General features: G+C 51.4%; 5 protein-coding genes across 5 annotated transcripts; 2 read left to right on the top strand and 3 right to left on the bottom strand.

The window, feature by feature from the left end:
* Nucleotides 1-315: 315 nt before the first annotated feature.
* BX661DRAFT_199111 (uncharacterized protein) lies at nucleotides 316-2,271 on the bottom strand (the record flags this gene model as incomplete). Its single annotated transcript, XM_051538297.1, has 1 exon — nucleotides 316-2,271. The coding sequence occupies one exon, from the start codon at nucleotides 2,269-2,271 to the stop codon at nucleotides 316-318; it is 1,956 nt and encodes a 651-aa protein (XP_051390742.1).
* A 2,872-nt stretch (nucleotides 2,272-5,143) lies between these two features.
* On the top strand, nucleotides 5,144-6,440 carry BX661DRAFT_35289 (uncharacterized protein). Its single transcript, XM_051539100.1, has 3 exons — nucleotides 5,144-5,379; nucleotides 5,521-5,624; nucleotides 5,826-6,440. Exons 1-3 carry the CDS (start codon nucleotides 5,335-5,337, stop codon nucleotides 6,271-6,273), a joined length of 597 nt encoding a protein of 198 aa, XP_051390741.1. The 5' UTR covers nucleotides 5,144-5,334; the 3' UTR covers nucleotides 6,274-6,440.
* BX661DRAFT_184217 (adenylylsulfate kinase) lies at nucleotides 6,415-7,222 on the bottom strand. The gene has a single exon (XM_051536427.1). The coding sequence runs from the start codon at nucleotides 7,118-7,120 to the stop codon at nucleotides 6,503-6,505; it is 618 nt and encodes a 205-aa protein (XP_051390740.1). The 5' UTR covers nucleotides 7,121-7,222; the 3' UTR covers nucleotides 6,415-6,502.
* A 286-nt stretch (nucleotides 7,223-7,508) lies between these two features.
* BX661DRAFT_154479 (putative nuclear condensin complex subunit Smc2) lies at nucleotides 7,509-11,399 on the top strand. The gene is made up of 3 exons (XM_051533259.1): nucleotides 7,509-7,748; nucleotides 7,888-8,037; nucleotides 8,156-11,399. Exons 1-3 carry the CDS (start codon nucleotides 7,581-7,583, stop codon nucleotides 11,366-11,368), a joined length of 3,531 nt encoding a protein of 1,176 aa, XP_051390739.1. The 5' UTR covers nucleotides 7,509-7,580; the 3' UTR covers nucleotides 11,369-11,399.
* Nucleotides 11,400-11,401: 2 nt separating this feature from the next.
* Nucleotides 11,402-14,673, bottom strand: BX661DRAFT_184215 (uncharacterized protein). Its single transcript, XM_051536426.1, has one exon. It carries the CDS (start codon nucleotides 14,577-14,579, stop codon nucleotides 11,409-11,411), a length of 3,171 nt encoding a protein of 1,056 aa, XP_051390738.1. The 5' UTR covers nucleotides 14,580-14,673; the 3' UTR covers nucleotides 11,402-11,408.
* Nucleotides 14,674-22,356: the final 7,683 nt, after the last annotated feature.

The following is a 22,356-nucleotide window of genomic DNA, read 5'->3' as shown; positions in this document are numbered from 1 at the left end:
CGTGAAACGAATTTGCTTACGCAAAAAATCATTTTTCCTTTCGCCGGTGGTTCCCTTTGCGCTGTCATTACAGCTGACTTATTTTACCACCCCAAGTTCCTACAGCGCGGCGCTTATATTTTTCCTCTTGTTTAGGCGCCCAACGCTAGCCATTACGCGACAGTCATTTTGAGTTTTGACAATTCAGTAAAAATGCAGAAGAGAAAAACTGAGACCGACCGCTTGCAGTATCCGTATATTTGAAAATATTTGATATTTACAACACAAACCAGAGACACAAAATAAAAGATAAAATAAGAAAAAATGTATTGCCAACTAATTGGTATCTGACGGGTCGTTGGGCTTGGACTCTGAGGCATCACCAAACGTAAAGTACGTCGATATGTCGCCAAACTCTCCATCTTGCGCCTTTTGTCGTCTCGCCATCTGCGAGTCATCCCCGGCGTTTTCCGCCTCATAATGTTCTTTTTCAACCATATTTCTGGTGGGTGTTTTAGTTGCCACAGACTCTGACAGCTTCCCAGCACTCCTGCTCTCGGGTGAAGCAGTCTGGTATTGCTTCTGCTTCACGATATTTGCAACGTTCTGGTGCGGCGCCAAGAGGTACTCGGGCAACGACGGCGTTGGTTTGACTAAAAGGTGCGATTGCAAGGACAGTTGCTCCATTTGCTTGTTCGTGACTGTGTTGCTCCTGCTACTGGCAGAGGCGGTGTCGGCACTAAGGGGAGTGGCCGATTGCAATGCTGGATCGGCACCCGCAGAGTTGTTGATTCCCAGAAACCCGGCAGACGATATTCCTCCGTGCAAGTGCGGCTGGATCGTCGCAGGCTGAATCGTATGAGCAGTCCTGCTCGCCGCATGAGAGCGTACTGATGATGGCGGCTGGAGAGGAGCCATGATGGGAGTAGCAAATGAGCTAATCATGTTAAACATGTGTGGGTGGTGCGCCTGCATATGGTTGCTGCTTATATTGTAGTGCGGTGGCGGCGGTAGTGGCGGCATCCCGGCCATTGAGTATGGCTGATATCTGTGGATCGGGGATATTTGCAGCGATGCTCGACGCAATGCGTGCGCTCCGCCAGGTGTCAGGGACGATGATGCTGGGGAAAGCCTGGGCATCATATCAAAGTCGCCTCCTACCCTTGATGCCATACCCATCATCAACGAGCGACTCGCCGAGAATCCATGCTGGTCACCAGAAAACTGACTCTGCTGTTGCTGTGGCGCAAGGCCCATTTGGAACCCTCCACCAGCACCCATAGGCACGGCGCCGGCCGACAATGATGAGGACCCCATCGAACTCATCCCTGCTGCGCGAGACCCCGCCTCGGGACCATCCAGCGTAATATGGGGCAGCGAATACCGATGAGGCGGCGGCTTTGGCCGATTATGCATGGTTTCTTCAAGTACAGCCAGATCAACCGTCCAATACGCGCCCTTCCCGGGCTCGTTGACGGGCCTCGGAATGCGCACAAAAGTCTTATTAAGTGACAAATTGTGCCTGATAGAATTCTTCCACCCAGTGCCAGCAGTCTCAAAATAAGAATACTGCCCCATGACCCAGCTATATATCTCGCTGAGCGTCATTTGTTTGCGAGGGTTTTGGAGAATCGCAAACGTTATGAGCGTGGCGTACGAGTATGGCGGTTTTCCTGTGGTGCCTGGTTTTATGCTGATGGCGCCACTCAGGAGGAGTGCAATGTCGGAGAGATTGGAGCCGGATGTTGCTGCTACTGCCGCTTCTGCCGTTACTGGTGCTGCCGCATCGTTGTTGTTGTTGCTCGTGGGCGACGAGGCATCGACTGGTGAGGCAACTTCTTCAACTTTTGCTGTGGCCAAGGGCGCAGCTGGGGTTAACGCAGGTGCTCCCGCGGATGTTGCTGCCGTCGGTGTTGGTGTTGGCGTAGCGTGCAGTTGAAAATTATGTTGCTGCTGCTGGGATGTTATCGGCAACATGCACAGGTCAAAAGACTGACGCTGCATCCCGCCGCGTCCAAATGAGCTCGACCCGGGCTGCGACAAACCGTGCACAGGCGTCTGCGTAGAAAATATATCGTGGGCATTACTAGCGACCCCTGATAATGGATGTGGCCTCCACATCGTGGCATTAGTATTATCAGAAAACGCTCGCAACGATAAAGCAGGGGACGCAGCAAATGGGTTGGTAAATGAAGGGTATAGAGACCCTGGCACAGCACTATTGGTGTGGAACTCTCTGCTCTCTTCAATGCTGCTTGAGGGTTGCGACGATGATGAGGGCGTGTGATCCATGGCTGAGTGAATCGGTACAATTGGTGCTGTGTACAGAGCCCCGCTTGGGATCATCGGGCGTTCTCTGGTCGGGTGAAAAGGGGGGAAGTGTGGGGAATAAAAGGCTTGATAAGCACGAGCGCCAAAAAGAGGGAGCGTGCGTGTGCTTGTAGAGAGAGAAATAGAGAGAGTGAGATTGTGAAAGGGTTATAAGGTAAATGAGAACCGGTGGATGTTACTTATTCGTGGTACTATTACTAACGCGACTACGGCGACCACGGCTGCAACTATTGGTCAGTGGGATAATTACAAACAAAAAGAAATAATTGAAACGAGCATTGTTTGAACAGAGACAATAGAAAATTAATTAGTAACGTTGGTGTAAAGACGCACGTCGGCAACAAGGACAAAAATATTTGACATTAATGGAAAAGTAAATGAATGAATGTCAATTTGTTTTAACTGATAAAATGACATTAACAGAGCGAAATCATATCACATTGTTGGCCCCTCCTCCATGGCTTAAAATGGTAGTTTGCATCCAATCTTTCAAAAAGAAAGCAGAAATTACATTGCCCGGTTTAGAAACTTGCATTTTTCAACAAATTTTCAATATTCTGGGTGACCGCGTTAGCCAAAAATTAAAATAGAAAAGGAAGAACAGCACTGCAGAAATGATTGCCATGCACATCGACATTTAGCACTCTTCAAATGCGATTTGCGAGAAGCGAAAACTGGGCCAAGGCAGGGGAAATAAAAAATTTTCAAGGGAGCAAGGAATGTGCATCCAAAATTAAGGTGTTTCGTATTACAGCGAGGGATTGCAGCACAGGGAAAAAAAGTACCGGGTAGACATAAAAATACAAGGCTAATCATGCACGCACACTCGCAATACCAGGACAGAAACGGAAAGGGAAAAAAGAAAAATGCGGCAGCAGCACGCAAGCAGCTGCGGTTCATTTCAGGTTTTTTTATGTTGCTGCGAGAATAAAATAGCAATGAAAAATATAAACCTGTTTTTTCAATTATTGCGCTTTGTGTGCCTGTTGGTATCGCCGCAGCAGACAAGGCTGCTTTTAAAGTATGATGAAAAAGAGTGCGGGCCAAACATGGCAGTGACTAGCTGTAGCGTGCAGCCCAATGTACAATAACAGCGTGGTCTGCTGATAATTCGCAGCTCCAAGGCACAGGGTGCGAATACAAGCAATTATACAGAAAGAGACTGCTACTTGTATTGTAGATAATAGAAGGCAAACAAGGAAGGGTAGCACAATATGTTCGGGGAATGCAGCACTACTCATCCCACGCGGCAAAAATAAGCATATTGTCACCTGTGCTAAGGAAAAAATTGGCATTTTCACAAAAAATACGTACCTAGATTATTTGTATTCCGCAAGAGCAAGCGGAAAACAGCGCCGGGCGTCAAGCAGAGATATGTGCTGAGACGCAATTATACAAACGAGAGGCGGAAAAGAAAAAAAACTGAAGAAAAAACGCTGCAAAAAAATTGATGGCAAATGCAATTCTATTTGACTAATATAGATAGATTCCAAACAGGCGACTAATAGAGCAGTAATAAGCAAAAAGGGCAGCGCAATTGAAATTAGTCCAAAATGGAAAAGCTCTCCCGTATATCAATGTTTGGGTGATCTTGCGGGAGACTAGGGCGATATGATGAGAAGGAAATAAAGAAGACTAAAAAAATGTCTTTTTAGTAAGTAGAGAAAATATTGTAGCGGAAATGGTGCAGTGGAAAGGAAAGAACCGTCGTTGTGTGGCCAAGAAAACTCGAATCTAACTAAAATCCCAGTCTTGAATGTTTGAACTTATTTCCAGTCCGCTTTTCTTTTGAAATGAAACAAAAAACGCATACTCATCACTCCCGCCTCTTCGATAGCTCTCCCCCTTTCGCCCCTAGCAGAGAAGTACAAATAGTCTTCCCAATGGCCTGCATATTGACCAGCCCAAAAAAGAGTATTGGAATTACTATGTGAGGGATGCCTTGTCACCGTTCAAATCGCCTCATCCGCATCCACCCCACCCACGATATCCCGCGCCTCTTCTATCACAATCAAGCACGAGTACGCCACCAGCGGCGTATCCCATCGGAATATGGTGCGGGAAATAACATGAAATAACACGGGTGAGCAGGATTGCACTAAAAGCCGAGTTCAAAAATGAAAAATGGCTTATTACCCCAAGTTAATGCAAGGGGGCGCATTGGCTTGGCAGCAAAGCACGAGGAAAACGAAAGGCCAACTAACAGCTGCCGATCATGCATTAATGATGATGAGAAATATGAATTCTCCCGCCGCATGCTTGTTATTTCGATCGCGGCAGGGCCGCTGTTCATGCTTCACGCTCACAGCCAAACCCAAACCCAATATCGATAAATGTCGGCCGCGATCGCAAGGCATAAAGAGGCTTGGCCAAGCCTTCTTTTTCGCTTAGGTATCCAACATTTGGCCGCCCTATCCTGGCGAAAGAGATAAAAACCCATGCATGCTTGTTGCAAGGCCAAGACGGACGCGACATCATCCCAAAGAGAAAGTGCGAACTTAGGATTGTATTGACAAACAAGATTATCCACAAGTGCACTCAAGCAGTCATCAATATTCTCGATCAGGTCAATATGAACACACAGTATACCAATCTGTCGGAATATAGGGAATATCGTGGTTGTGCGTTTGTTTGTACGCATTGTCTGTTTCCACACGCGGGCGTTTAAAAGTAAAATATACTAGATCGCCAGATATCTGTAAGGCCGCCCCTGGTTACTGCGTTGCAAAAAGAGTAATATCAAACAAAGAGCGGTAGTACAAAATTGGCCTTTGGTCGCCAAGTCCATCTCTTCAAAAAATTCCAACTTGTTCTATTGAGCCGAGTCGGGTTTTCACTGGGCCTTTTTTTGGCGTAGTACATCGAGCCGACACAATTTTTTCGGCGCACAGAATTTATGTATATTTTTGAAGCTCCTGCCAACTACCACCACCAACACCGCGACTTTGTATTTTTCCACCTTTTTTGTTGGTTGAACGTTTTAGCATTCATTACTATTTTACTATACACACGCACACTAATCAAATGTCTGAAATCGAGAACCAGAACGCCGCCGCCACCGGGAACCAGGTAAGAATATGCATATGAATGTATTTGCATTCGTTGCAATTCACCGCGAACTGGTCACAATTTGACTGACCTTTGCAACTGTTCGACTCACACAGACATTCTCACTAATGCGCATTTGTCTGAATGCCATTTGTTTTTTAGGAGGAGATTGTCGATAGCCCCGACATTCACTTCGAGCCCATTGTCAAGCTTGAGGATGTTGTCGTCAAGACGCACGAGGAGGATGAGGAGCCCATCTTCAAGATGTAAGTTTACATTTATTAAAAAAAAACATGCACGCGCGCAAGCTACTGCGCACTGACTCTAGCGTCCAAACAAATGGTTTGGAATTCCAAAGTTTGCTACGGCTCTGTCATTCGAGTTTATATGAGCCAAAAAATAATACCTAATTCAAAAACCTATTTATATTAAGCCCTACTTTGCATCTGAATTTTGAAAACCATTAGGCGTTCCAAGCTGTTCCGCTTCGATTCTGAGGGCAGGGAGTGGAAGGAGCGCGGTACCGGAGATGTCAAGCTCCTTAAGCACAAAGAAACCGGCAAAATTCGCCTGCTGATGCGTCGCGACAAAACCCTCAAGGTCTGCGCCAACCACTACATCACCGATGACATGGTTCTGTCGCCTAACGTCGGCTCTGATCGCAGCTGGGTCTGGAACGTTGCTGCCGATTTCGTTGACGATGAGGTCGAGCGCCAGCTTCTGGCCATCCGCTTTGGTAACTCTGAGAACGCCAACAAGTTCAAGGAGGCTTTCGAGACTGCCCGCGAGAGCAACAAGAAGTTCGCTTCGGCTGAGGCTAAGGAGGAGTCCGATGCTGAGGAGTCCGATGCTGAAGAGTCTGACAGCGAGGAAGAGGCTGAGGAGGAGGCCAAGGTCAAGGAGAACAAGGACTAAGGTTTTGCATTTAGCATTTCCCTTTCCATTCTCTATCTTTTTACCTTGTCATTGAGTTTTTTATCCGTTATAAATACAAACAAATTTGGTTCCTTTGTTCTATTTGAATACATTGCTTGTTTTGCCATGTCCTATCTGGGCTATCTTTTAATTTAGATTCATCAAACACAAAAGATGACAGCATGTGTATATACTTAGCCATTATATTAAAATAAAAAACTTTATGACTCTAGATAAGCTGGTTGGCAACAAGGTACGCGAAAATCTGCTCGACAGCCTCGGCAATGCTCTTCTGGTCGGTGCGGATGTGAATCTCGGGGCTCTCAGGCGCCTCGTACGGGGCACTGATTCCAGTGAACTCCTTAATCTCGCCAGCGCGGGCCTTCTTGTACAGACCCTTGGGATCGCGCTCCTCGGCAACGCTGACTGGCACATCGGCAAACACCTCAACAAAGGGAATCCCAGCGTCCTGGTGCAACTTGCGGGCGCTGTCGCGGTCAGATCGGTAGGGCGAGATAAAGCTAGTGATGGCAATGGCGGAGGAGTCGGCAAAAAGCTTGCTGACCTCGGAAATACGGCGGATGTTCTCCGTGCGGTCCTCGGGGCTAAATCCAAGGTTCTTGTTCAGGCCAAAGCGGATGTTGTCGCCGTCCAGGCGGTAGGCATTAATACCCTTGTGCAGGAGGTGCTGCTCCAGGGCGCTGGCAATGGTGCTCTTTCCGGAGGCCGACAGACCGGTGAACCAGATCGTCAGACCCTTCTGTTTGAGCAGCTGGACGCGCTCGTTGCGGGAGACATCGCCGGCATGCCATGTGATGTTGGTGGAGATTGCAGTGCTGGAGGACATGTTTGTAAGTGAGGAGTAAATGTGGAGAGTATTAATAATTAAAGTGGCTTGTAAGAAAAAGATAAGGAATTCTTTAAAAATTCTTTGACTTTTTCATGGTCGGGAGCCTTGTACTTTAAGGCCTGGGGTGAACATTTGGTACCGGTTAGTGCGGGTTATCCTGGGATTTCATTGGCCAGTTATGACGAAATTTTTGTCGCCATTTTGTGTGTTGCTGCAGCTGTCGCAATATCATCGATATCGATCGCCACCACAAGAATCTGTTAAATTACTAATACTCACGTGTTAATTAATCCAATCCTTCTGATTTTGTGTCTATGATTAAAAATAAAGTAAACAGTCGATTTGTGTAGTTAATTGCTTCTTTTTTTTCGTTCTTTTTTGCTTCGCTCCAATTCGTCATTTTCTTGTTTGTTTGTTTTTTATTTATTCGCATTCTATTTATTTTTTGGTTATTTCAATGTTCGTCGAAGAGCTTATTCTCGACGGCTTCAAGTCGTACGCCGCGCGTACGCACATCACAGGTTGGGACCACGAGTTCAACGCCATTACCGGGCTGAACGGCTCGGGCAAATCCAACGTGCTCGATGCAATTTGCTTTGTGCTTGGCATTCGCAATTACAAGCTGGTAAGAATTAGGACTGCGCTACCCTTTTCTGGTGTACTTTGCACAAGAGAGAGTTATTTCTCAGCACTGCTTCTTTGACAACTGAACCCGATATATATATTTTTCAATTTTGTGACAACGCATTTTTATTGCTGAGTAGTTGCGCGCAAACAATCTCCAGGATCTCATATACAAGCGTGGCCAGGCGGGAATTACCAAGGCCTCGGTCACGGTGGTGTTTAGAAATGACGACCGGAAGACCAGCCCTTTGGGATACGAGGACTACAAGCATATTTCCTTGACGCGACAGGTAAGACACGGATACAATTATAGCACTCACGAAATTCACAACATAAAAAAGTTCAAAGTCTCAGCAGCTAACAGCAACAAAAAAGCGGCGCTTGCTCATCAACTTTCCGAACTTGTAGATTATGGTCGGCGGCAAAAACAAATACATGATCAACGGACACACAGCGCAGGAGCAAGCAGTGGCCAACATGCTGCAGTCAGTGCAACTGAGCATTAACAACCCGCATTTCTTGATCATGCAGGGAAAGATTACGCAAGTACTGAACATGCAGCCGCCCGAGATTCTGGCCATGATCGAGGAGGCCGCCGGCACGCGCATGTTTGAGGAGCGCAAGGACAAGGCGCAGAAGACTATGGCGAAGAAGGACAAAAAGACCGAGGAGATATCGGCCATCCTGGCTGAGGAAATCACACCAAAGCTGGACAAGCTGCGCCACGAGAAGCAGGCATACCTGGAGTACCAAAAGGTCGAGATTGAGCTTGACCGCCTGCGCCGCCTCACTGTCGCCTACGACTACACCAAGTGCGAAGAGTCAGTCAACAACGGCAGCACGTCGCTGGTCGAAAGCAGGTCGCGTTTGGAGCACATGACAGAGCAGCTAGAGACACTCAAGGGTGAGATTGCCAATATTGCTAAGAACAAGGTGCAGACGGAGGAGAAGCGCAAGGGCGAGATGATAAAGAACGGCGAGTTCAAGTCCCTGCAGGCGCAGGTCGATCAGCTGTCCAAGGAGCTTGTGAGGATTAAGACGCAAAGCGACCTGAAAGTGACATCGATCAAGGAGGAGCGCGCAACCAAGGCCAAGCTGCTCGAGTCCAAGAGCAAGTACGAGGGCGAGCTGGCCAAGCGCGCTCAGGACTTCCAAAATCAGGCGGCAAAGTACACCGAAGAGAAGCAGCTCTACGACGAGCACATCAAGGACGTTGGCCAGCTTGAGGAACTGTTGCAGTCGCTGACCACCGGTGTGGCCACCGACGAGGGCCGCGAGGGAGGTTTTATGCAACAGCTGCAGGAGGCCAAGAAGGAGGCCAGCGACGCGGCGACAGCCATCGAGCAGGCGAAGTTGCGCATGGGCCTGTTGAACGACGAGTCCAAGGATATCAACGCCAGCCTGAAGAAGGCGCTCAATGACAACTCGAACCTGCTGCAGGAGAAAAAGTCCTTCGAGGCGCACATTTCCAAGGTCAACCAGCGCATGAAGGGGCACGCTTTCAAGCCAGAGGTCAAGCGCGAGCTGGAGCAGAAGCGCGGCGAGGTGCTCGAGCAGCTCGAGTCGGTCGACGAACACCGGCGCAGCCTGGAGGCGCAGTTGAGCAACTTTGACTTCCAGTACCAGGACCCAGTACGCAACTTTGACCGCGGCAAGGTTAAAGGACTGGTGGCTTCGCTGATCAACATTGATGACAAGAACAAGTTTGCAGCCATTGCACTCGAGATCACTGCGGGCGGGCGCATTTATAATGTCATCGTCGACGATGACGACACTGGCTCGCTGCTGATCAAGAACGGCAGGCTCAAGCGGCGCGTCACGATCATCCCACTGAACAAGATTTCCGCGCAGCAGCTTGGCCAAGATGTCGTGAATTTTGCCAAAAACCTGGCCCCAGGAAAGGTTGACACGGCACTGTCCCTGGTTGGCTACCCATCGGAACTGGAGAAGGCCATGGCGTATGTGTTTGGATCGACGTTCGTCTGCAAGGATCCACAGACCGCAGAGCAGATGGCGTTCCACAAGAACATCCGCAAGAAGGCAGTCACGCTTGACGGCGATGTGTATGACCCGGCAGGCACGATGCAGGGCGGCTCCAAGCCGTCGAGCGCCGGCGTCCTCAACCGGCTGCAGGACCTCAAAAACGCGCGCATGGATCACGCCGAGCTGCACAAAGAACTTTCGGCCATCGAGGCCGAGCTGTCGGCTATCGACGAGCTGCGCGACGAGTTCTCACAGCTCTCGCGCGAGCTCGATCTGTCCAAACACAAGCTGTCCTTGGTCGAGCAGCAGCTTTCCTACAGCTCATATGCGCAGATGTCGTCGAGGCTGGAGGAAATTTCGAAGGAGTTGGCAGAGCAAGAAGCTGCGGTCCCCGAGGCGACCACGCGCCACGGCCTGGCTGCAGAGCGCGCGCGCAAGATTGAAAAAGAGATGGGCGAGTTCAGCCAGGACAAGGGCGGCAAGATCAAGCAGCTCAAGAAGCGGCTGGCAGCGCTGAAACAAGCGCTGCCACGCGCCGAGGAGCGTATGAAGGAGTGCCAGCGTGTGACGCAAGAAGTGACGCTCGAGAAGGAAGAGATCGAAAGCGAAATTGGGGACCTTGAGAAGCAGGCCGGAGACAGCGATGCGGCCATTGCGGCTCAGGAGGACGAGCGACAGGAGATCGAGGCCACGCTCGTACGCACCAAAGAGGAGTTGGACGTAAAGCAAGCCGCAGTCAGCCGACTCGGCAAAAAGCTCCTGGTATATGATAAAGAGATTGCAGAGCTGGACCAGCTGCATCGCAACAAGCAGACGGACCTTACGACAGTGCAGCTTGAGCGCGAGCAGTTGGCCCACGAGCTTGAGCGGTTTGAGTCGGCCCAAGGCAAGAACAAGCGCACGCTTGAAGCCCTTATGCGCGAGCACCCGTGGATTGTCGACCAGAAGCAGTCGTTTGGGCAGCCCGACACGCCGTACGACTTTGTCAAGAACAACCCTGTGCAGGCTAAGAACCAACTGCGCCATCTCGAGGACCAGTTCGCGTCGATGCGCAAGACGACAAACACCGCGGTTATGACAAACATCGAGAATGTTACCAAGCGCGAGGCCGTCCTCAAGCAGATGCTCAAGACCGTCATTCGCGACAAGCGCAAGATTGAGGAGACTATTTCGTCCCTGGACAAGTACAAGGTCGAGACGCTCGAGCGGACGTGGAAACTCGTCGACAAGGACTTTGGCGCCATTTTTGGCGAGCTGCTGCCCGGTAACACATCCAGGCTCGAAAAGCTTGAAGGTCAGCCGTTGTCGGCCGGTCTGGCCATCCGTGTCAACTTGGGTGGCGTGTGGAAACATAGCCTGACAGAACTCAGCGGTGGTCAGCGCTCGCTGATTGCGCTATCACTTATCATGTCACTGCTCCAATTCAAACCGGCGCCCATGTATATTCTTGACGAGATCGACGCGGCCCTCGACCCGTCGCACACACAGAACATCGGCCAGCTGTTCCGCACGCGCTTCAAGGGCTCGCAGTTCATCGTTGTGTCACTCAAGGAGGGCATGTTCAACAATGCCAATGTGGTCTTCCGCACGCGCTTCCGCAACGGAATATCAATGGTCGACCGCATTTCACACAATTAAAATTTTTTACATATCAAAATATTTGTTATCTATTTCTTGTTCAAATATATTTACCCCAGCTGGTAACGAATTTCTGCATCTCTGTCGACATGCGCTTGATGTGCGCGCGGTACGTGTTCATGCGCGTGCGCCGGATGCCCACGCGGTACAGATGCTGCTCCTGCTCCTGCTCCGCCAGCAGAGTCGATGCAGCAGCCTTGTCCAGCGCCGGTGGCTCAGCTTTACCCTGATGCACCCAGTCCCAAGTGACTATTGTCGACAGGTAACCAGCAGCCTCTGCGACGCGAGAGTGCCCACAGCGCTGAGGCTGCAGGCCAGAAAATTCAAGCGCTCCAAAGAGACCACTTTGGACTGCGTCCTGTACTGAGATGTCAGCAGGAGGCACGTCGGGCTGCTTGACGCCCTGCGCGGCCATCATGAGCTCGATACTGCCACTGCAACCGTCGGCCCGCACGGTAACCAGTCTATTAGTGGCTGAATCTCGCAAGTAGCGGTCAATCTCGGCGCACGTTTGCTGACTGGCAGAGTCGAAGCTGTCCGGTAGTACCGTGTCATTGTAGCGGGTGAGCACGTCAAAGTCGAGAAGCAGGTAGTTGACGTCGAGGCAGTTGTCGGTCATGGGTGCGACAAATGAGTACATGGGCTCTCGCAAGCACTCGTGCTGCGTCGGCGATTCGCTTGTGACAGCTCGGGCCAGCGAAAGCGTGTCCAGCGATTCTGCCACCGCGTTGAGCTGATCCAAATCCGACTGGGCCAGATGGCTGTGCCCTGGGGATCGGCCAGCATCGGGTGCACCATTGCCATGCTGGCTCTGGCTGGCCAGTGATGGCAGAGCGAGCACCGGCGGGACACTTACTCCTAATGATGGCCGATTGGCAGATGCAATGGGCTCAACTGTTCGAGCGTGCTGAGAAAATAACATGTTTTGCATAGCAGGAGCAAGAAGCGTCGTCTCCGTGCTTTGAGCCACTGGCGGAGGAGCATCAAAGGTCGGCGGCGGGTCGGGCCACAGGTGAAACCAGTTTCGGATGCAATCGGCAGGCTGCGCTGATGTGACGAGCTCCATCCAGAATCTGTACCGGGTGTCGGGCGTCTCTCCGGGTTCCAGCGGATTGAACAGCCACGTCAGCGTTCCGCCCAAATCCAAGTCCAAATTGATTCCTGTAGAGCTCAACGATGTGTCGTCACATGTCAGTGACTGCGGTAGGTTGGCCCGTCTGACAACGACCTCGAGCGCACACAGAATTCGATTGAGATCGCAGCCGGCGTCGCGGCACATGTGCGCCAGATCGGCCGGAGAGACCAGGGCTCCCTCTGCCAGACACAGCATAAAGCAGTACGGGACCAACAGGCTCTCGCTCGGCCGGGAAAATCGCAAGACGGAATGAAAGATGAGCGTCTCCCAGCGCACACACGCGGCTTCCGTGCATGTGAGTACAATTGGGCGGCGGCTCTTGAGCGCCAGCTGCTTGAGAGCTGGCCAGAGCCTGAGGTCTTGCTCGAACAGCACGTCGATCTGCTCAATCAGAATCAACATCTGGTTGACCCTGGTTGCCGCCTTGCCATCGGAGTTGCTGGTGGGCGCTGCAATCGTGTGGCTCAGTATTACATCCTCCAGTATTGCCAGCACGTCCTTACCGCTGCGTCTCTGCCCCGGGTGGATCTCGCACACCTCAAAGCCGCTCTCCTCGGCGCAGGCGTACACCGCTGCCGTCTTGCCCGAGCCCGACGGCCCTTCAAGCAAAATCACGTTGGCAAATGATTCTGTGTCGCTCGAGGTACCGTTGCTCCCCTGCCGCTGGTGTTTCATCAGCCTTCTGGATTTCTTATCGCGCATAGTGTTCAGCGTGCCGTCGCTCTGCGCCCATGCTATGACATCTTCCAACTCGTCCTTGCTCTTGATTTTCTTCTTGCGTCGCAATGGCTTTCGCGGCATAAAGTCATCGCTGCTGTCCGCATCATCTTTGCCACCGCCCATGAAATATGTGTATTCGGCATTAGCCTCGCTGTCGTCTTCGTCGCTCTCTATAGTGCGCCTGGAGACGCGCAAGGTTTTCGCAGACGACCTGTCAAAAAATATCATTTTTTCTGTTGGAGCTGCCCTTTCAGGAACTGGCAGCGCGCGCTTGAGCCGCATGCCTTCAATCCATGAGTGTAGCTGGAGAACCACGCGCCGGTTATCAAGCACTTCGCAGGCTCTTTTGGGGCGATAGCGCGAGGACAGCAACTGTGTATTGAGATTGCTCGCGTCCAAGGGTTCTGCTTGACCACAAAGAGCACTGAGAAAAGGCACGGCAAACTGAAAATGTGGCGGCACTCTCGGAAGATTAGCAGCGCCGCGCGTAAATTTGACCGATGCTGCCCTAATCGCCCTGTCTGCGGTTGAGCGCGAAGACAAATATGTTTGAAATTGGGTGCTGATGCGGCTGCTGAGTTCCTGTTGCCACTGCATACAGCCGCTGTCGATATTATCCTGGTGCTTGCTGCATGTAAGGTTTGCCAGCGACCTTTGGGCTGCCGCTATATCAATCGCATCGACTGAAAACCTACTGTTCTGTGCGCGGGCCACCGGCTCAAAGGGGACCTGTGCTGGAAGAGGGATGTGCGTGTACTCCGATGGATACGGCGCAGGGATGCCAATTGGGCGGAAAATTGGTCGCTGTGCCTTTTGTGCTCTGATCTCGGGTTTTGTGGACGCGGAAAACACAGAGACAAAGCTATCTTCTTTGCTGACTGTGTTCCTGCTAACACTCATCCGGCCATCGACAGCGGCAGTGATATCGACATTGTCACTGGGACTTTCTTCATGCTCGTCGTTGTCGTCGTCATTACTGGCACCGTCATCGACGCCATCATCATTCAACTCCAGCAATACTGGCACCTGGTCATTCAAGCGTTTTGTGCTGACCGCAAAGAACGAGTGTATTTTGGTCGACTGCGGGGCTATTTTTGGCTTGCGCCCGCGCTTCTCTCCACCCACAGACTGCCCAGCGGCGACCTTCTGCTTCTGGCGCTTGCGACGCTGGGCCTCTGTTTCAGCCGTTGTATCATCGGACTGCGTGTCATTGTCTCCACTACATGTGTGTGTTGCGTTTATGGCACGCTTGGTAGAGGGTGGCATGAAAAAGGGGTGCACTACAGTCGTGACCGGCACCCGGGCATCGATGCTAGCATCAGTCTGCATAGTTGTGCGACTATCGCCGTCTGACATTGCGGCTTGAAAAAATTGCAAAGAAAATTGAAATGGTTCAAAATAATGGAATGAAAATGCAGTTACTCGAAGAAAGGTGAGTTTGGCGACCCGTTTTCCGCTTTGATGTCAGAGTAAAGCCTGCCGCAGTTTGGGACCACGAGCCGCACGCGTTCCCCTTCTTTTTTTGCCCGACAGCGCGCTCGCGCAAACCAAAGTGCATGAATTAAAATGTAGCCAAATCGCATCGCTGATTTGATCAACGCCGATTATTCATCGCCCCATTTGAATGGATATATTGATTTAAAGCTGCTATGCGGCTCTGCGCATTGCAACTACGAAATCAAGTATATAGGGGAGTACAGCCCCGCCTCATTATTGTTTGGTATTCCAAAGGCAGAGAAGAGACCCCCTGAGCATTTTCAACACACTTCTGCTGCTGCTGGGTTTTCTTCCGCCGAGCCCGCAGCGACAGCGACAGCTAATTCAATAAAAAAGGATGACTTGACTATGCGCTTGGTTTTTTGACTCTGTCACAGAAATAGCTGTCGTTTGGGTCTTGAATGGATAGGTTTGTTCAGACTGTGCACTCAAGCTCAATATCTCCGCTGATTCTAGCCTCTAGATGGCCAATTAAAAGGGCTTGCTTTCCACTAAGATTGTCGCTCCCATTTACTTATATGCAATGGGGTTTTTAAATGGTTTTCATCACAACCGTGTGATGCAATACTCGAAATGTGACACGCGACCAAATCTGAGAACCAAACAATATGGCTTTTTTATTTCACAGCTTTGGGCCTGCAACTTGTCATGTGCGATTTATAAGTTGTTGAGTCCGTGACCCCTTTATATCCCTCCATTTTTTGCTTGCAGGCAAACAATGCGAGCAGTGTCACGCACACTTGGTTGTTCTCTCGCGTTTCAAAATTGTTTCGAAATAAGTGTTGGAAAAAAACGCGGGTGACCACTCTGGTGTCTATGAGCCCTGACCCTCTTCAACCTCTAAGCTTCAAACGGCCAAAGCAGGAAATGGCATCATCAAACTATTACGCAAAAAAGCGCTTTAGAGCTACGAAATTAAAAAGGCCCAGAGCAAATGTCTTTTTCCGCGTTCCTTATGCAAGGAGTGCCGATTTTCATGCAATTCTGGTCGTGAGTGTAATACCGAGTTGAATTTCGAAGAGGGCGATTTTGCACCAGTTTTGCCCAAATATTACTTACCTGGTTGCTTTATCTCTGCAACGTAATTGTTGTCACACCACTACCACCACCACTGTTGCCGCCGCCGCCGCCATCATCACCAGCATCTACCAATCAACTTTGTGATTTTTGTTTTTTGTTTTTTCGTCTTCCGTTATTTATTTTTCACATCTATACGCTGTATTTTTGGGGTTATTCTGTTTTGTCTCGATAGTTGGTTTTGGTATTCATTGTTGCTTTTCTTCTTCTACACACACAACACGACCACCCAACATTTTGACAAAATAATTTCTATAGTTCAAGGCCGGCCTTTATTTTTGTATTTTGTATTTTGTATTTTTTTACTTGTACTCGCACTTCTTACGGCTCCAAACCTTTCTCGTTTTATTGTTCGCTTCACATCTTCCCAGTTACTGAAGGGGCAATTAAAGATTTAAAAAAAAGTCAAAGCTTATTTTTGTCCAACAATCAAACATACGCACACACATATCCTTCGCACACACCCCACCCACCCTACCCAACATCTCGTGCAGCCAAAAATAGGCAGGCGTATTTTGCGCTGCGAGCATTTTAAAATTCTATTGGCCGTCACTGTTGCAAACATAACATGTGGTTCTAAACATCTCGGCTTTTTATAACATATTTCAAAAAGGGTAATTCTTTATATTCTTTATTATTTCTCTCGCACCACTTTTTTATTAATATTTTCGAATTTCTAAATTCCCAACACACGAACTCCATTGTCAAGCCATGAGCGACGCACCTCCAGCAACGCCAGTGGACAAAAACAAGCAGCGTCTGCGCAAAAATATCTTTGGATTCTTCAATATTTTCGGGTTCAACACCGAAACCAGCGACATAGAGTTCAGGGAAGACATTCCGCCAGATGCAAACATCGGAAGCGGTGATAGCGGCTCGAGCAATAGTGATGGAAGCCAGAACAACAGCCGACGCACAAGTATCAGCAGAGAGAACTGCGGAGAAGCAGCAAGCCAGCCTCACGGAAAGCAGCCTGAGCGCATTGCCAAGGGTTCTAAGGGCAGGGGCAACACGCCTGTGCTTGTAGCAGGTAAGTATTTGTCTTGTTGACTTTAATTACAGTCCAAATGGTGGGGACGGTTGGCAGGCGAAAATGTCCCCATGACCTGTTTTTGGCCATGGCTTGGGCACACACAAGTCCAGTTTGCTTGGTTTCAACATTTGGCTTTATGTTATTGATTTTGATTTTAAATCTAGGTTTACACTGCCAATTACGCTCTTCGCACTAATTAGCCAACACATGATTGTCAAAAATGACGAAAACATTACTCTTCCATTAGATGGAGTCGCTGGTAGTCACAGAGCGGCCCATGGTGCCGCAACTCAGCAGGCGACGGCTTGTGCGCCGTCAGGTGCATACCCCAGTGATGGTGTCGACACGACAGCCACACAGCCAATCAACATTGCTAGCAGGTGCGACAGCTTGTACAAAGAGGGTGGCAGCGTCGACACGGGGTCCGAGTTGTCGGGAAGCAACACATCGAAGATAACTCGCGGGGGATTGTCACAGCGGCTTCCTCAGCGCCAAGGGTCGCTGATCCGCACCTGCCCAATTCCCGAAAGACTGCGGATGCAGCTCATAGAACCGAATTTGGAATATCCAGAGTCCCAGTCTTCGACCATCACGCCCAACTCTGCCCGCATGCCGGTGGACTCGTCGCGCAAATCGTTTGAGTCGCATGTAAACAGACGCAGCACGGTCGGCGGTTCGAGCGGTAGAAACATCAGCCATGACTCGCGCCGCAACGTTACTGGTTTTGAAAACCCAGCGGGCTCGGGGGTTTTTTTGGCGGGCGATCCCCCTTTGCGCACAAAAACCCCCGATACAAGCGCAGCGCTGGCTCGCAGCAAGAGCTCGACGCACTCGTCTTGGTCGGCGGCGACCCCGGCATCTGAATTTGGCCCGGCTGTCAGTGACGATCCGCTGTCAGCTGTGTCATCGCACGTCGACTATGCCAGCCCCATGCATGGCTGGGACCACCACCGGCAGCAGCAGAATTATCAGCAGTCGCCGACCCCATTCAACCGAGGTGCGAAAAACAGGCGGTACAGCGTATTTGATCTTTCGTTTGCTAGCCAGCGGCCAGGAAACTCGCCCTCGACACAGCCCAACATTGCGCCGCTGACTCCCGATAGCAGCAGTAATCTCCGCAAAAGGTTATCTCGGAAGAGTACGACCGGTTCTGTAAACCCAGTTGAGGCTACTGTAGCCTCGGCGCGGCGTGGTCATAAAAGCAGTGCATCGAGTGCGCCCTTGACCCGGCCGCGACAAACATCACATTCGCAGGCTGCAATGTCATCTGCCGATAATCAAGGCTCAGCATCAGCTTATCCTATTGCCTTTGGTGAGACCTTATCGCCCGAGTTTATGACAATGTTCTCAAGTAGTAACAATGGGGCGGACGACGACGGCGATGATTTGCTGCAGGCCTCGGGGTCCCAGACACCAGGATCCGAGCGTAGCAGCATTATTGGCCGAAGCCATCAGCAGCGCCGCAGGCTGTTTTCCACGAACCACTACGACCAAGACTCGTCGTCAGGGCAGTCAACCCCCAACCAGATCTTGTTTACCAGGATGCAGCACAATTCGTTACGCAACATCAAGTTGAGTGGCACAGACAACATGACTGGTGCCAATGGCGCAGCCGCTACCATGTCCACATCTCAGCAGTCTGGCCGGACATGGCGTGGCCCAGCCTATGCCGACTATTCTCCGCAGCTCGTGCAGGAGGGAGATGGCGTGTATGCCGACAGCCCGCAGCCTGGATCTGATGCGGATGATCTGGATACCGCGTACTTGCGCATGTCGACATCTGTGCCGGATCTTTTGTTTATTCCCGTGGTCTCGTACGTTAGCGGCCAGAAGCGCACAATTAAGCGTCCAGACTACTCCTACGAGCGCATGCTCACGATCTCCCGCAATACAAAGGCACGGCGCTGGAAGCAGAGTAAGGGCAATGGCAATGGCAAGGGCGACATGGAGCAGGACGGAAACGGGTATTCGCAGCCCAATGCTAGCGCATTACCATCCCAGCTCCCCGGCCTCACGCGCAGAACCACTTCTAGTACCATCATCAGCCAGCTTGTCAGTGTTGGTCGCCGGGGATTCACACAGCAACAAGAGACCGAGTTACCAGAGGCAGCGTCCAAGAGGAGTCACGCCAAGACGCAGAATAGCGAGGGCTACCCTTCCAGCACCATTGTCTGGGTCGATTGGATTGACGAGATTCCGAGCCACTCGCGCTCAGCAGTGGTTCAACACGTCGTCTCTACGTGGAAAGGCATTCTGCGCAGTTGGCACAAAACTCACAGAGGTCGTGTGGGCTCATTTAACTGCCACCGCCGCGGCAGCTCGACAAGCCATGTTAGCAGAGACAGCAGCATTATGTCTAAGAGCCCCATCATGCTCTCGGCCCACAGCACGTTGAAAAACAACAGCTCAGTCGATTTTGGCACATATTCTCCGAGCAGCGTTCAGTGTGCGACTGTAATGATTGACCCATACCTGGCCGATCCGACGCACTTGCAGCGCAGAATTTCCGAGTCTGGCCGACATGCGTCTACAAGCAATGCCTTTTCTACAATTTACCAGATGGCGACTAGCAGCAGCTTGGGCAGTCCATCGGTTCCCAATAGTGCAGAGACTGTGGCCAACAGAAAGGCTGGCCCGGACGACGTCGGCAGCATACTCTCTCCATTAATGCCAAAACCCAGCACGCAGATGCCGCCGCCTCGGCAACAGCAACAGCAGCTTCAGGTTTTGGCGGCACCGCACCGGCGACTCAGCGTTATCAAGGGCCAAGAGTTGACCAGCCATCGGAATAGCGGCACATCAACGCCTCAATTGTTGCTGGTTTCTGGCGATAACTTCAATTGCGAGAGCCCAGAGTCCCCTGTAGGGTCCTCTGAACGGAGGCCTTGGATGATTGCCAAGCTCGACGATCCAAATGAAGCAGTTGAGCTTCTGTTGTCTTTCCAGCAGCGGCTGCGGGCGCGCCTGAGCAAAGCCAAAGCGGAGAGTGAGCAGGAGTTGGTGAAAATCATCCAGGACCTTAGTGAGTTTGTCGAAGAGGGTTTGAGCTACGTCAACGAGGATCTAAGTGGCGACAGCGACAGCTATAACGAGGACAGCATCACTTCAGATGCCGAGTACTCTGGTGATGAGCCCTATGCCTCGGACGAGAACGCTGTGCAGACACCTGGGCTGAATATTTCTGCTAGGCCATCTCCCCATCTGGCCGGCAACGTTGGAACTCATCAGAAACACATGTTGCATGCGCACCCGGGGGACCCAGCAGCAGCATGGGAGCTTAAGAGTATCAACAGACGGCTCCAGGACGTTCTCAGCTTGCATGGTGATAGCAGTGCGACTTATTTGCCGCACGTCAGGGGCAATCCAAACTCAGAATCTGGCAACCAGGCTCCAGCCTTGGGTTTGGCGAATGTAGAAGCTGCTCAAGGGGGCTTTGTAGAGCCTACTAGGAACAGTTTGACAATGCCGCAGTTACTGCGCCGGGTCACTCGCTCGCCTTCAATCCGCCGAACCACCTTTTTGCGCGCGTTGTCAGGTGAAGGCAACGGCCACTTTAATGCAGGGACCGCGAGCAAGAGTCCAGCTGGATCGCACCTTCATTTACCATCGGATTCCAATACTGATTCGCCTAGAGAGGTTGATACTGCTTGGGAATATAGCAACGGTGGATTAATGTTTGCAGATAATACTTGTGCACTCCGCAGACCAGCTACCGCCGAGTCGCCACTGTGCAGTGACTACTTTTCTAACAGTCCCAATGCGCCAGTCGGCGGGCTTCAGCTGACTCTGGGTGGTTCAACATTCCAATCATCAAGTGAGATGCCTTTCCCTTGTCTCAAGGCCGACATTTATTTGCACAATTTGGCAGCTACGAGCGGCAGTATATCTCCAGGCACTTTGGATTCACATAACACAGCGGGACGCCGTTGCAGCAGCATTCATCATAGTCTGAAAGAGCGAAGCTTGTCGCGGGCATCTGTATACTCGTCTAGCTCAAGCAAATCCATGCTGACAACGCCGCTGATTGCAGAGGACGAGTTCAAGCCTACACCGTTCCTTGCAGCCATCATGGATCTGGTCAGCATTATTGGACACGTGCTGGGCCTGTCGGCCGAAGACATGCTGCGCCCAATCTCAGGACAGCTGCTTGAAGAGGCGCTGGCACACGAGTTGGAAAACGGTGACGGTATCCCGGGGGAGGAACGCCAGCACATAAAGGAAATGCTGCCGACAGAATATTTGGCCCAGCGGCTGGATATATTGGGAAATATGTGGGAGCAGTCGCCATCAAAGCCCGCATCCCCGCCACTGACGGGGTCGAGCGCCAACGCTGAGACTTCTAAGCAGCAGCCCTGGCCGTGCCGCGGACTTTTTTTCCGCGCGCTGCTGGCCATCTCATTACTCAATCGGATTGTCATGTGGTACGTGGCAGTGGTGTCGACATACAGCGATAATATTGTAGAAGAGCTTGGCCGCAGATCAGGGCTAATGCCGGGCTCGAGCAGCAACAGCCAACACAAGGAGGGAGTCGCAAGAGCCAATGCGACGGAAGCTGGCGAACCGATGTCTGTTAGTCATAAACAGGTGCCCAGCGGGAGTCATATGTTACTAAGCGACTCGCCGAACGCACAGGCTCCATCGGTCATTTCGAGGGCGCAGTCGGCCGACAAGCGATACTTGTTGCCGCAAGACATTAGCGACAGTGTGACCGGCGAGGACCGCCAGAACACGTGGCAAGGCTACCAGGCCAGCCATCCGCCGCGCTGGTACGGGTCCACAGGTCCGCTGCAAAATACAACAGCCGTGGACAAGGGGCTAAACATGCTGCTCGAGGTGGGCCTGGACGAGAGAATCCGGTATATCAGCCCAACGTGCCGGCGGCTTCTGGACACCGACCCGACGTCTTTGATCGACCAGCAAGCAAAATTGATCTTTGGAGAGAACGACGTGCCGATCCTCCGCTCTGCTGTCGAACAGCTTTTGGCTGATGGAACCCGTACGGTGGAGATGAATGTGCAGCTGCAATCTCCGAATCTGACGCGCGCGACCATTGTTGAGGCAAAGGGCATGTTGATTTATGACAGACTGCGCAACAAGCCGAGCCACGTGCTCTGGGTCTTGCGTTATGTGTCGACGGTGTGGCCCTTGTCGCAGCGAGATGTGCCTGCAGACGACGCAGCCGAAGCGTGGTCCAAGAGCTTGCCTGGCGTGGCCGAGATTGACGAACCTCCCAAGTCGCCGTCACTAATGGAGACCATCACCTGTCGGATTTGCGACCGCGAGATCCCCGAGGCGTACTTCGAGGAGCACACGTGGCTTTGCGCGCAGTCGCACCGAGCAGCCATGGACGTTGAGCATCAGAATGACCGGCTCAGCGATATCAGGGCACAGATCCAGGCGTGGTACCCTGGATGCCACATCGAGGAGCTGGAGGATCTGACGCACGGTGGCACGGACGCCGATACTCTGCGCGGTCGCGCGCAACAAAAGGCAATTGATATTGGCAATCCAACGTGGCAAAAGTTA

Source organism: Kickxella alabastrina (genome assembly GCF_025024165.1).
Source record: "Kickxella alabastrina strain RSA 675 chromosome Unknown BX661scaffold_15, whole genome shotgun sequence".
Taxonomy (NCBI): domain Eukaryota; kingdom Fungi; phylum Kickxellomycota; class Kickxellomycetes; order Kickxellales; family Kickxellaceae; genus Kickxella; species Kickxella alabastrina.
Note: the sequence above shows the minus strand (reverse complement) of the source record. Positions and strands in the feature narration are given on the sequence as shown.

Excerpts from the sequence above, each read along its gene's own strand:
- BX661DRAFT_154479 (XM_051533259.1), top strand. The coding sequence starts at position 7,581 with ATGTTCGTCGAAGAGCTTATTCTCGACGGCTTCAAGTCGTACGCCGCG. Across the intron at positions 7,749-7,887 it reads GCATTCGCAATTACAAGCTG|TTGCGCGCAAACAATCTCCA; the intron begins GTAAGAATTAGG and ends ATTGCTGAGTAG. Across the intron at positions 8,038-8,155 it reads ATATTTCCTTGACGCGACAG|ATTATGGTCGGCGGCAAAAA; the intron begins GTAAGACACGGA and ends CCGAACTTGTAG.
- BX661DRAFT_35289 (XM_051539100.1), top strand. The coding sequence starts at position 5,335 with ATGTCTGAAATCGAGAACCAGAACGCCGCCGCCACCGGGAACCAG. Across the intron at positions 5,380-5,520 it reads CCGCCGCCACCGGGAACCAG|GAGGAGATTGTCGATAGCCC; the intron begins GTAAGAATATGC and ends TTTGTTTTTTAG. Across the intron at positions 5,625-5,825 it reads GAGGAGCCCATCTTCAAGAT|GCGTTCCAAGCTGTTCCGCT; the intron begins GTAAGTTTACAT and ends GAAAACCATTAG.
- BX661DRAFT_184215 (XM_051536426.1), bottom strand. The coding sequence starts at position 14,579 with ATGTCAGACGGCGATAGTCGCACAACTATGCAGACTGATGCTAGCATC.
- BX661DRAFT_184217 (XM_051536427.1), bottom strand. The coding sequence starts at position 7,120 with ATGTCCTCCAGCACTGCAATCTCCACCAACATCACATGGCATGCCGGC.